General features: G+C 40.6%; 1 protein-coding gene across 1 annotated transcript in view; it reads right to left on the bottom strand.

The window, feature by feature from the left end:
- RYa (RYamide) overlaps positions 1-13,366 on the bottom strand; it is a 580,001-nt gene that overhangs the window by 17,124 nt on the left and 549,511 nt on the right. The window contains exon 3 of the mRNA XM_067147954.2: positions 3,270-3,416. Within this exon, the coding sequence (XP_067004055.2) occupies positions 3,270-3,416 (147 nt within the window). The remainder of the gene's footprint in view (positions 1-3,269; positions 3,417-13,366) is intronic.

Below are 13,366 nucleotides of genomic sequence, written 5' to 3' on the forward strand. Positions count from 1 at the left end.
ATGATAAAGTAACATAGGATACCCAATTTGTATGAAAGTTTCACAAAATGCTAGCTTTTAGCCTCAATAACTAACCTAGCCCCATGGCACTACAGCCTTTTGAAAGGCCTTGGCCTACCAAGCGACCACTGCTCAGCCCCAAAGCCTGCAGATTACGAGGTGTCGTGTGGTCAACACGAAGAATCCTCTCGGCCGTTATTCTTGGCTTTCTAGACCGGGGCCGCTATCTCACCGTCAGATAGCTCCTCACTTCTAATCACGTAGGCTGAGTGGACCTCGGACCAGCCCTCAGATCCAGGTAAAAATACCTGACCAGGCCGGGAATCGAATCCGGGCCTCCGGGTAAGTGGCAGGCACGCTACCCCTACGCCACGGGGTCGACTTCAGCTTCAATATCAAGTCAAAAGAGCGTTCAACAAGAAAAGGAAAGCTCTTTACATGCAAAAACATTAGTATGAGCCTCAGGAAATGTCTTGTGGAGATATATGTGTGGAGCGTACTGTTGTATGGTAGTGCAACCTGGACTCTTAGCGTGGCTGATAAAGAAACGTAGCCTTTGAAATATGGTGCAACAGGAAAATACTGAAAATTCCATGGGTGGACAAAATCACTAATGAAGAAACGCTGAAAAGGATTGGAGAGAAGCCATGTTTACGGAATATGCTTACTCACCGAAGGACAATTGGATTGGACTTATCTGGAGGAATGGAAGTCTTCTGCACACTACACTGGAGAGCAGTGGGGAAGGAAATAACTGTAGAGGTAGACCACGGCTAGGATATATAAAACAAATCATTCACGACAAGGTTATTATAATTACTTGGACTTGGAGAGACTAGCCACAGACCGGAGTTCATGGAAAGGCGCTACAAACCAATCTTCGGATTGATCACCGCAGAAGAAGATGAAATTAATAAATAAGGATGAAATATTTTCGATCTTCATTCTGGAATTTAGGCATTGCGAACCATCAAAATTTCAATGGGTGTTCTTGCATGGCGTGACAAAGTTTCCAGGTGAAACTTTCAAGGGAAGCGTGCCTCCATACATACATATTTAACTTTCTTCTTATTTATTTCCACAATTATATTCTTCATTTTTGCCCTGAAGGCTGCTCACATACCCCAGTTTAAGAACTACTACCTTATAGTACTCTGTGTGTGTGTGTGTGTGTGTGTGTGTGTGTGTGTGTGTGTACTACTGTCGATTGAGGATCTCCGTGATTCAGCGATAGAAGTAGTTATCGTGAGTGTGAGGGTATTTCGACCTGTGATAATATTCGCTGTTGTGAGTATCGTCCAGCTGTTGAATACTGTTGAGCTCATGCTGTTTAGTTCTTCACTGCACGTGACTGTGTGAATTGCTGGACTGTGTCCGGAGTCGAACCAAGGAACAGTAATCGTGTGTTGTGTAGCCAGTAACACTGTATTCAAACCCAGCGGTCTGCACACACCTGCTGTATAGGGTGATCGGACTTACAGAAGTGAAAGTAAGGATTATAGCTGTCGCCAGGTAACCACGGGCCGGGTCGCCTGCTGTGTGAAGAAGAGAGACTTGTAAATTGACAACAACTTGGTCATTAATGGTTGAATAGAATTGTGTATATGTGTGTGTGTCCATTTATTGGGTCACCCTGAACTAAATTAAATTAATAAAACAAACGCTGTTTTATTCGTAACAATATATTAACCGGCTGTTGAAAAACTGGATGCAGTGGCAGATCTCCGAGTTACATCGCTGTAGGCATTCAGCTCGAGACTGTCGTAGTAGTCTTCTGGTGTTTATGAATCATAAACTCGTGACGGAGAAAAGCAGTGAGGATTCCGGTGAGAAACGGTGCTACAGAAGCAATTCTCCACGCTAAGTGAATTGTCATTAAGAGGTTCGGAGGTGAAACAGATGTTACTGGAGTTACTGGAGTCCAAATCCGTTTGTAGCCTAGAGGAGAACATTCATTGCTTGAGACTAATGTGTGTGGCAGTACAGAGGGTGAGATTTATGTCTCAACATATCTTCCTCCAGGAAGAAAAATATACATACTAGTTTCAAAAATCGTTAAGTCTCACAGCTCCTTCTGTGAGCGGAACTTAGTGATGGCATACATTTGTCCAACATTAAGGCTACCGAGCTCGATAGCTGCAGTCGCTTAAGTGCGGCCAGTGTCCAGTACTCGGGAGATAGTGGGTTCGAATCCTACTGTCGGCGCCCTAAAGATGGTTTTCTGTGGTTTCCCATTTTCACACCAGACAAAAAATGCTGGGGCTGTACTTTAATTAAGGCCACGGCCGCTTCCTTCCCACTCCTATCCCCTTCCTATCCCATCGTCGCCATAAGACCTATCTGTGTCAGTGCGACATAAAGCAACTTGCAAAAAAAAAAAAAAAAAAAAAAACCATTAAGGCTACATACTCCTGCCTTAATGGTCAAGTGGCTATGTCAGCTTCCATGATAAGATGATAATAATAATAATAATGATTTTTTGACGTGCCACTAATTACTCGTACGGTTTTCGGAGACGCCGAGGTGCAGGAAGTTAGTGCCGCAGGAGTAAATTTACATGCCAGTAAATCTACCGATACGAGGTTGACGTAATTGAACACCTTCAGATATCACCGGACTGAGGCAGGATCGAACCTGCCAAGTTGGGGTCAGAAGTCTAGTAGATCAACCGCCTGAGTCACTCAGCCCAGCTTCATGATAACACTGGGAAGCCAGACTGAGTGCCTCACACTGTACGGCTCTCGCCTCCTGGCCCCAAGTTAGCGCGTTCGATCCCTGCTCAGTCCGCTGTAATAGGTTTTCAAATATTCAAACCTCATATCTGTAGCTATATCGGCACGTGAAAGAGCTCCTGTAGGACACGTTTTCCGTGCCGGGGGTCTCCAAAAACGTAACAATTATATAGTGGGATGTAAAATGATTATTATTATTATTATTATTATTATTATTATTATTATTATTACCGAGCGAGTTGGTCATGCGGTTAAGGGTGCGCAGCTGTGAGCTTGCATTCGGGAGAGTAGGTTCGAACTCCACTGTCTGAAACCCTGAAAATATTTTTCAGTGGTTTCCCATATTCACACCAGATAAATGCGGGGTTGTACCTTAGACTAATAAAGGCCACGGTAGCTTCCTTCCCACTCCTAGCCCTTTTCTATCCCATCGTCGCCATAAGATCTGTCTGTGTCGGTGCGGCGTAAAGCAAATTGAAAACATAAAATAAAAACATCTTATCGATATTAGGGCCATGATACTACGATATACTTTACCATTAGAAAGCGCCTCCCAATCCCCTCTCTTTCCGTAGCGACTTCCCAGAAAGAACCTGTCAGTTCTAGGAACCACTGCCAGGTTTTGGTTGCTGTTGCTCCTACCGTACCGACTGCCGCTCCAAAATCTGCTCGACGTGTCTCGACCTGCGGACAAGGTATTACAATTAGAACCTAGTCATTATACTACTACTACTACTACTACTACTACTAAAATAAAAAGGTCATTAGACTGATGACAGTGGTAGAATATTTAACCAAAAAAGAAAATGAAGAGCAATGGAAGGTAGTAAGCATCAGGTTATGCTTTAGGTACCAATGGTCATTTCTTGGGTTATTCCCTGTTCATGGTCTGGATGAGTGGATAATGCAGTAGCCACCTGACCCATATAGACCTCGTGCGCATGGATGTTGCTGCGTTCTGGCGGCAAGTTGCTCGAATAGTTCATGTGACTTGCTCTCGTCAGCGAAGTGAAGCAACGCGATTATCAGGCTGCGTTTGTTGAGATACGAAATCAAAATCGAGATGGAAGAAAGTTCTACAAAGAGTAGAACAAATTGGTCTGTGGTTGGATGTAACTATTCCTATACAAATTGTCCTCCTGGAACGAAATTCTTCGTATTCCCAAACGATAAGCACGCATTTGGTACCTAACTCTTTTAGACAAAATTGTTCGTCTCGTAGGTGTCTTAGTGAACTTCAGTCCTCCGATCAATAAAACAGACGACTAGTATATTTTAGGTAAAGGCCTAAACTTAAACATGATTATATAATTATTGAATTGCACATGATTCGCACGAGGTCTATAGCTCGCCCAGAGATTTCATGATCTCAGCTAACCTGCGATAAGCTTCCGTATAGCGTACAGCGTGATTGCATCTTATACATCAGTAATTGATCGGTTTAGTGCATTACATGGCTTCTTAATTAAAATTAAATCATCAGTGATCTGAAAATAAAGCTGTAACCCAGGTGGCAGATAATGTATCAATTGTTTTGTTTATTTACCGCCGATAAATTGGCTGTGCGGTTATGGTCGCGCAGCTGTGAGCTTGTATTCGGGAGATAGTAGGTTTGAACCCCCACTGTCGGCAGCCATGAAGAAAATTTAGCTGCATATGATAATGTTAAGTTCTTAGTGACAGAAATACGTATAATTACATCCATACAACTTCATTGTAACGCGGATATTTAAAAACCACATTATTTTGCACTGATATTAATTCGAGCTGGAAAACCAGTCTTTGGACGTGCATAGAATTTATAAAACCTTCGAAATATTATTCCATGTTTTGAAATCGGCAAATTGATTTCCTCAAGAATTCGGTTTAGAGATTTTCTAATAAAGGAGTCTATTTTTTAAGCTCATTGTTCTCATTTGGCACCGCTTACTATTATTCAGGTTTACGATTCAAAAGAAGGGCGGACGGATGAATGCTGATATCCTATATTGTCATCTCTTGTAGTCTGCGTGAAGTGAACCGGTATACGGTACCACTGAAGTTTGAAACTTGTAATGTGCTACACGACTATGGAGCCTCAGCTGTGTCTGGCATTGTCACAAGTTATTTGTGCCAGGCTCCTGTCTTTCAACTGGGATATCCATAGCCATTCCTTCATTTACCTTATTTGGGCAATAGGATTCGAACATATATGGTTGAGACAAAAGTACTTTTGGTCTGTTATCCATACAGTATGAATATTCAGCCTGGGGAGGCCACAATCCGCTCTACAGTAGTGATAATACAGATGTCCTTGCACTGGAATGGCTGGGAGTTAAGCCGGGAACTTGTCCATCCGCGCCTTTAAGTGGCTATGCATACCTTCCAGGCGTTGTAAATAGCGATATGAACAGACTTTTGTTCCTTTGGCTTTTTGTTTGAATTGTCGGCGTTATTGGCCTATGGTTCATAGGTGCTGGGTTCGTTCCCAGCCGATATGGGTTTCTTGCTATGTACGGTTAATCCCTTGGGAATTGAGTGTTTTTCTTCGTTTTGATACATATCTCGTCATACAACACTGCCAACCACCACAGAAACACGCAGCAGTGAATGCATATCTCACATAGGGTTAGTGTCAGGAAGCATACCCAGCCGTTGAAGTAGGACAAATATGAAGCGCGACTCTAATAAATTGAGGAAAAGGCCAAGAAGATGATGTTTCAGATATGTCTCACCCCCACTTTTATGTTAACTGTTATGAATTGTGAGTTATGATGCCAAACGGTTTTTGATGTGCGGTACTTCCGCCTCTGCGGTTTGGTTACGATATAGCCTGATAGTTAAAAACTAACCTTTAATTTCATTTTCCCATTTTGAATAATAATCAGCTGATAGGTCAATTAATATTAGATGTTTTAAACAACACTGTGTGTTTTTCTCTAGATAAAAGCGAATTACTGTACCACTGGTGAGCTGCGTCATTCAATTAGAATTATTTATTAAATATATTTCATATTCACTGTGCTAGAATATCATACATTATATATTGTAGGCCTACTAGCTAGTTCGGAAGGTATTGTGAAACCTACACAGACTTCTGTCTCCACGAGAGATTATGGAACACAATGGCAAGTTGAAATTAGTATTATGAGAAATCTCAGCAAGAGGGAGAAGGAACGGGATGGTTATTTCCGAGTCAACGGAAAATACCGAGCCTGAGGGACAGGCGATATTTAGAAGAAGGAAAATACGGCGCGCAAGATTCTCTGAAATGACGTCATGGGAAATCCTACGCCGAAGCTTGCAGTTGGTAGCAATAAGAATTAGATGAGATTTCAAATTGCGGCTTAGCGGTGGGCCAATGGAAAATTTCACCAGAAGAAGCGGACAAGCCAACATGACTTTAGGGGAGGTGGTATACGGATTGATTTCGCAAAGTGCATTAATGAAGAACTGAATACAGATTCTTAATCAGCAAAAATTTAGAAATATGACCCAATATTAAAAGTTATTAATTAATGAAGAGTTGCTGTAATAATTCTTAGAAATCATTGACGCTATTCGCTGATTGGTTGAAAGCAAGGGACGCGACAAATGGCGCCAAATTTCCCGCCAAGAATACAGGAGCTCAATTCGCAATTATATTACCAGAGATAGAAATGAGTTGAAATTTTACACAGAGGCAAGAAATATATTATCACATCAGTGTACCACAGTTTAAGCCACAGGCCGGCCTGCGTGTAGGCAAATGGGGAAACTGGAGCTCCTCATTCTATCATGACCTTTCGTGAACCCTGAGAGGGGATGCAACTCATATATAAGTCCATGCGGCTTATAACTAATTTGAAATTGGGTATTCAGACAGTTACCACGCGTAACTGTACGAGTTACCCAGACACTTGAAATTATTTATTTGAGCGGTCAGTACGTGTCGCTAAGACACTTGCTAAAGTTTGAACGGTCACTATGTCTTTAGGATAGTGTACCCAATCGACTCCATAAAGTTTAGAGTCACCAGCAGTGATTGCTTACCGGCAAAATTACAGCAATTCATAAACATTTACGAAGACTTGCAGATTCGGAACAAGACCTGGTCAGTCTGGCGGACATTAGTAGACAAGGATGCCAATATTGCGGGAGTGCTGATTTCGTAAACCGAGTACGTGCCGGGCCGTTAAGGTGATCGCGTTAATATCACCAGTTCCTAGTCCCGCGAAGGAACGTAGATATGTATGTGTAAATTAGGCTTGTCAGAAATAAGGCCACAAGTGTATTATTTCATTTAAATAAGTTCTGAGTGTAAAACTTGTCACATGTTAAAATTTTAAGACGTAAAAATGTGTAAAGTTCCAAAGTGCATTGGATTACTTCTTCATGCTGACATGACAGCTAACAGAATGCATTGCTAAACCGCGAAGGGCCATGAGGGTTTTCGTCCGGTTTAGCAGACAACAGGCTGAGATGAGTTCAAATACCTATTAAATTATGTAGAATTTATAAACGTTAACGGAGGAAGATCATATCCTTTAATATGTAACTTGAACGTCAAGCGATGCCGCTTCACGACTCCTACAAATGTAGGTAGACAAAGGGACAGGTTAATATGTAAATAATTATATCAAGCGCTCATAATATTCTTGATTAATTTAGTAGAGTAAATTAGGGTTGATTTTCTTTTGTTCAAGTGCTTGAAGTGTTCATGATTGATTGTATAGGAGCATGTTTCACTTAAAGATAAATTGAGATTCATGTTAGAATTGCTCCAGAGGCGTTCGTCTGACTTAGGTCAGTTTCTCGTAAATTTTATAGATGTTAAGGCATGTTGTAAGATTATCCAGAGGTACAGGGTTGCCAGTGAATTTCAATATTGTGGAACTGGATTGAAGTCCGATTGTTTTGTATGTAAATACCAATGATGATGTGTGCCGTGAAGTTTCGCCAGTAGACGTCATATATTATAATTATTAGAAGTTTCGGAGTGATAAATTGACGGCTTATGTCTAAATGAGTGTTTAATAATAATGCTTTGTGAATAAGGCACGGGCTTGATTTTATAGAATTATTGTAAGTTAAAGTTATATATGGAGATAACATGTGGCACGTGGAAGCCTTTAATTCGAGTAGTAAATTTGATGTTTATATCAATTGTTGATTTAAACTTTGGCCTCCATAATAATCATAATATTAGGTTTAGAAGCGATAGAGGCACTTGTATATTATGGTTAGACTATGTTAAATGCTCAGAGTGGGTTAAGCCCATTTTTGATTTTGGAAGTCGTGCGGGACAGAAATCCGGCATGAGATAAAATTGAGTCGTACTGATGTTGATGATAAAATACATGAATCCCAAGGCCTACGTCGATGTTATATGCCGATTCCAGTGTTATGAGTGGCAGAAGAGTCCACGCACCGAGGATTACTCAATAAAATGTTTTGAGAAGGTTCAGTGGAATAAATGGACTTCAAATGAGAAGGAAGGAATAATTTAGCACTCGCAGGGACAGGATGGAGATTCTCAGCCGCAAGGTGTCATGGGATTTGAGATTTGTCTTGGGGAACATGGTGTTCCATAAATTAAAAGATAGCACGAAATGAAGTAAGGTTGTGGTTCGATTTCCGTTATTGTGTCCCGACCGATGTGAAATCGGATCTTGGTTGTTCATATGGGATTAACATGCGTGACTCAGTTCTAAAGATTGGGGAGTAATACTTCAAATTAATAATAATAATAATTATAATAATAATAATAATAATAATAGTAATAATCCAAGTAAATCGTGTCCTAACTGATTGCTTAGTGTCAAACAAGGCCGGAACCGTAAAGGGTTATGCATTAAATGTAATAATAGTTAACTGCCGTGTAACAAGTAAATTAATTTATCATAATAATAATAATTTGAAGAGCTTAAGAATAATTTACGATATTATTTCTGAGCACAATAATAATAATAATAATAATAATAATAATAATAATAATAATAATAAAAATACTATTAATAATAATGATACTAATAATAATAATAATAAAAAATAATTATTTTTGTTTTATGAATTATTTCAGATGATGATGTGGACGGAGACTAGGGAAGTCAGCTGCGAAATGACTTAATAATGTCAAGTTGTAAATAATAAGCTAAGTTTATGACGTTAAATGTGATGGCAAATCCCTACATCTGGAGGTTTAGCTTAGAGTCCCTTTGTCGTTTCCTTCCGTTAACAGTAGCATATCTTGGTTAGGAACCCGGGGACGGTATTGTACAATCCCGGGTTGGTCTCATCTCAATAAAGGCGGAGGCGATGACATAATTCATGTGATCGTGCCCACCTTGCCAACAGGTAAATGGTCTCGACCAATTGGTCGTGGTGTTGTCAGGAGGGTCGTGTTTCAACCCTCGGCAATCAACGGTTCAACCACCCAAGTGGATGGGTGGTCTACAGTGTCAAATTTGTTATGTACATTTTCGGGAATGATTTGCCAAAATATGGGCAAAATAATGATCAACAAATTTTTTGCGTGTGTTCCAGAAGACAATTTAAAGAAATGCTCCTTAAGCATTTGCAAGGAAACCGTTCCAAGTTCTTGTTCTTGAAGAAAAGTATACCCTTGGTGACCGTTTAAAATATCCGCCCCTTTTCATAGGACGGACCCTACCATTTTTCTTTGATCTATTTTTAACGTGTTATTGTTTGTTTTTATGATGAGCCTTAAAGTTGATAATTTGAGTGCCCTGTTCTACCCTGTAGTACTAATTAGATAGCGCCCATATATTTAATTGGAGATTCCGTATCTTCAATTTTTTGTTGTTGTTTATTATTTGCGTTAGATTCGAACCGTAACACCCCGGAGATAAATGCTGGTTGGGACTCAGGCTTTGAGCGGGTGCATTACTTCATGTTACATTTATTTATTTTTGTCAGAAACGTTTCTCATTCTACAAATCCATCGATATTGAGGGTAAAGGTCGGCTAGGAAGAGGTGATAAATGGAAAAGAGAATCGCTGGAGTGGAGAGAATCTGATGATGAACTCTTCCCACTACAATATAAAGAAACAGTGTTACGCAAAGACACTCTATTGCTAGAGGAATGGCCTACGTTAGACACCCGCCGATGGCCCTCATTACCCGCACTGCTCGACACACTGTTAGTAGATAATGTACAGGTAAACCAATTCCTGACACGATAGTCTTATCGCGACGTTGTAGGCTGCAATGAGCTCCGTCTCTGGATCATTGGTAGAGTGGCAGAGGTAGTCGGATTTTGGAACGGTGCAAAATTCTTCTCCGGCTCTCTTTGTCGTACGATGTTATCGTACGATGTTAGTATGCAAAAGAACTCTTGTGATAGCCTATTCGGTGTTTACCCGATAAAAACGTAATTAAAAATTTAGCTGTTAAACCGCTCAACGGATATCCGGTTTATCTGCCATCTGGTGGAGTATAACGGAAAATCGGAACTAATATCGAGGTAGCGTAATTGGCATCAGATTAAAATATTTGTAGACGGTAGACGGTAGCTGTGGCATATAATTCTTTTCCTTCTTTCCTCCTTCTTGTCTTATTATTATTATTATTATTATTATTATTAAGATAGGAGTCCATATTTCGTTCCCTTAACAGATTTGCATTTGTAGGTCAGGAATATTATAGAGAAGCCTAGAAATTGGTAGACAGGATGGCCGGAAACTGTGAACCGAGTATATGAGTGTTCGAGTGTTGGTCATACTGATAGGGAATTTGAAAAAATTACGTCGATATCTCGCGCCGTTGTCGTTCTATCAGCTGCTGAAGTTAGCGAATCAGATCGCTTGGCGGGTGAATTTGAACGGGCTTTACGGGGCGGTATTGCTAAATATTCAAGGGGCTTGGTCAGCTTGAGAGTCATACCAAGAAATGAGCACCAGACATTAACACACTGTGTGTTTCAGCCAGTGCCAGCTCAGGGGTCAAGCGTATCACCAGGGAGGTCCTTGTTCTAGTCCCTCTCCTGGAGAAGTTTATTTCTTCTACTGGCACTCTCAAGCCGGTCATAAGCCACGTGCAGATTTAGCAACACCGCCTTACAAAGCCCATCTGAAGTCGCCCGCGAAGCGATCTGATTGACTAACTTCAGCAGCTGATAAAATGGCAACGGTGCGAGATGTTTAATTACTTTCTTTTTTCCCAATGACCAAACGCTTTAACGCTCATATGCCCGATTCACTGTGTTTCCGACCACCCTGTATGTATTACTGAACATATTCTCCACTCACGGGCAAGTTACAATGACACTGTTATAACGTTAGGTGTTCGACTCGTTGGCTGAACGGTCAGCGTACTGGCCTTCGGTTCAGAGGGTCCCGGGTTCGATTCCCGGCCGGGTAGGGGATTTTAACCTTAATTGGTTAATTCCACTGGCACGGGGGCTGGGTGTATGTGTTGTCTTCATCCTCATTTCATCTTCATCACGCGCAGGTCGCCTACGGGAGTCAAATAGAAAGACCTGCACCTGGCGAGCCGAACTCGTCCTGGGATATCCCGGCAATAAAAGCCATACGGCATTTCATAACGTAAGGTAATGAATATTTGACATAAACACTACAAAAACTAAACTGCCAAACATGTGTTCGTAATTTCGTCCCCCACCAAATTTATGTAAAATATAATTTATTTTAATATGTTTTTCCTTTCTAACCTTACCAAACACTTTCCCTATCATGAATTACTTGAAGGTCATTTATGAAAAATGTTTTCTTAGTGTTCTTTTAAATATAGTCTTTCAGCGTTCCTCGTGGAATGTTAAACGCTTTACCTGCACGTTTGTAACCCATTATCTTGTCCCTCACTGTCTTACTAGCCTTTTGCATAGCCTCCTTATCCCAATGCTTGCGTTTTTCCACGTGAAAATAAAAATGAATTTCATACATAACAAATAAAGTGAAGGGGGACGAAATTATGAACCACCTCAATGTAGTAATTACACGCCAGGAACTACACTACACGACTGAAATGCAGTTCGGTATTTCATACACACATCACTGCTCACTCTAGGAATAACAGGCTCTTGATATGAATGCTGCACTAAGTCGGCTCAGCATGAAAAATGAATCCTCCTCGTACACGGAAACTAAACGTGGTGCACACAACCAACTCTCACAACAAAACAACGGAATGAGGCTACGCGTGTGCGCACGGCTAAACATTAGGTACCAACCAGGCAAACTGGAAATCTCTAGGGGGACGAAATTAGGTGCGGGGACTGAATTTGGCCCCCCATCTTATTATTATTATTGTTATGAATATATTGTGGAGAGCAGAGGTGAAAGGAGGTGCGGGTATGAATGGGTGGATATACGAAAATCGAAAGATTGAATTAAAACTTTAAAATTGGCAGTTTTATTTCTTTTCTTAACCTTTCCCCTTTTTTCTCTTTTCAACTTTTAACTGAGACAACAATTCAGGTACAGAACTAGCTCAGTTTTTTTGGGTACAATGTTGTAAAATCAGCATAATCAACAGTTCACCATCTGAGCTTGAAGCTCCTAAAAACAATTTTACCTGAGCATTACTGCTCCACTCAATCACTAGTCCAGGAGACGGATCTCCCAGTTTCTTTTACAACAATAGGAAATGCATTATTGCTCTATCAGTTTACATTTAGGAATCTACTTTCGAAAATTTACACTTTTAAGGCCTATCAAAGGCACCACCTACATTTAACAAAATTAAACATTATTCACTGTCTTAACTGCTCAATAGTCTGATACCTTTAACATGAAATAAATGGAGTTACAGGGGTAACAAGTACCCATTCCACAGGGCCTTTAAAAGAAACAATAGGTTAAATTACTGGCCCAAAAACGAAAATGGCAAGGAGGCGAACTCTTGCATTCCTAGAAAGTGACATTAAATGCATAAAACCCTATTTGGGCTTATGGGCCGACGTTACAGAGGCTACGCCTATACTACTGAGGTAAATAGATGGAGAAACATATTTAAATTACAGAAATTACAAGAAAGAAAATGTTACAAAATCACGGTCACCTCAAAATCAAGTTGAGAGGGAATAGGAGAGTGTATCTCATTCTCTATTCCCTGATTTCGGTTACGTTCTTTCGGCTTGTTTGGAATTTGCATTTAGAGTTAGAAATGTACATTTTAGAAAATGAAGTTACATTACTAAAGATTTAAAACCTTCCCCTCGAGCTAGCTTTGAAAGACTCAGATTTTAAACTGTATCTGCCATTACCTTGAGCTGGTGGATCTCCCGAATATGGACGAGGCACCCCCGTCTCCCTTACGAGCACACACTAGTTGTAGACTGGAGCGATCACAAAGACAACCTGGTCCGAAAATGTGCCAGCTTTTATAGCTGAGGGGAAAGTTCCAGAAAACACTGGGCTAAGGCCCTGACACCCCCCCGCCCAATTCTCATTGGATAATCAAATAAAGACCGGAAGGTCGGCCGAAAAGTAAATGTACATTTTTCATTGGCCAACTTCTTAAGTTGGCGGAAAGAGAGAGAAGTGTTGTAAACTTCAGCACACCGAAAACGAAGTAAACAATTCCGTTTAGGAAAACTTAATATACAAAATTACTATATAATTTTAATAGTTCATTTTCCCACCAGAGGGCACAACGTAAGTTTATAGTAGCGACATCTGTTGAGAAATGTTCA

Source organism: Anabrus simplex, chromosome 5 (assembly GCF_040414725.1).
Source record: "Anabrus simplex isolate iqAnaSimp1 chromosome 5, ASM4041472v1, whole genome shotgun sequence".
In the NCBI taxonomy this organism is placed as follows: Eukaryota; Metazoa; Arthropoda; class Insecta; order Orthoptera; family Tettigoniidae; genus Anabrus; species Anabrus simplex.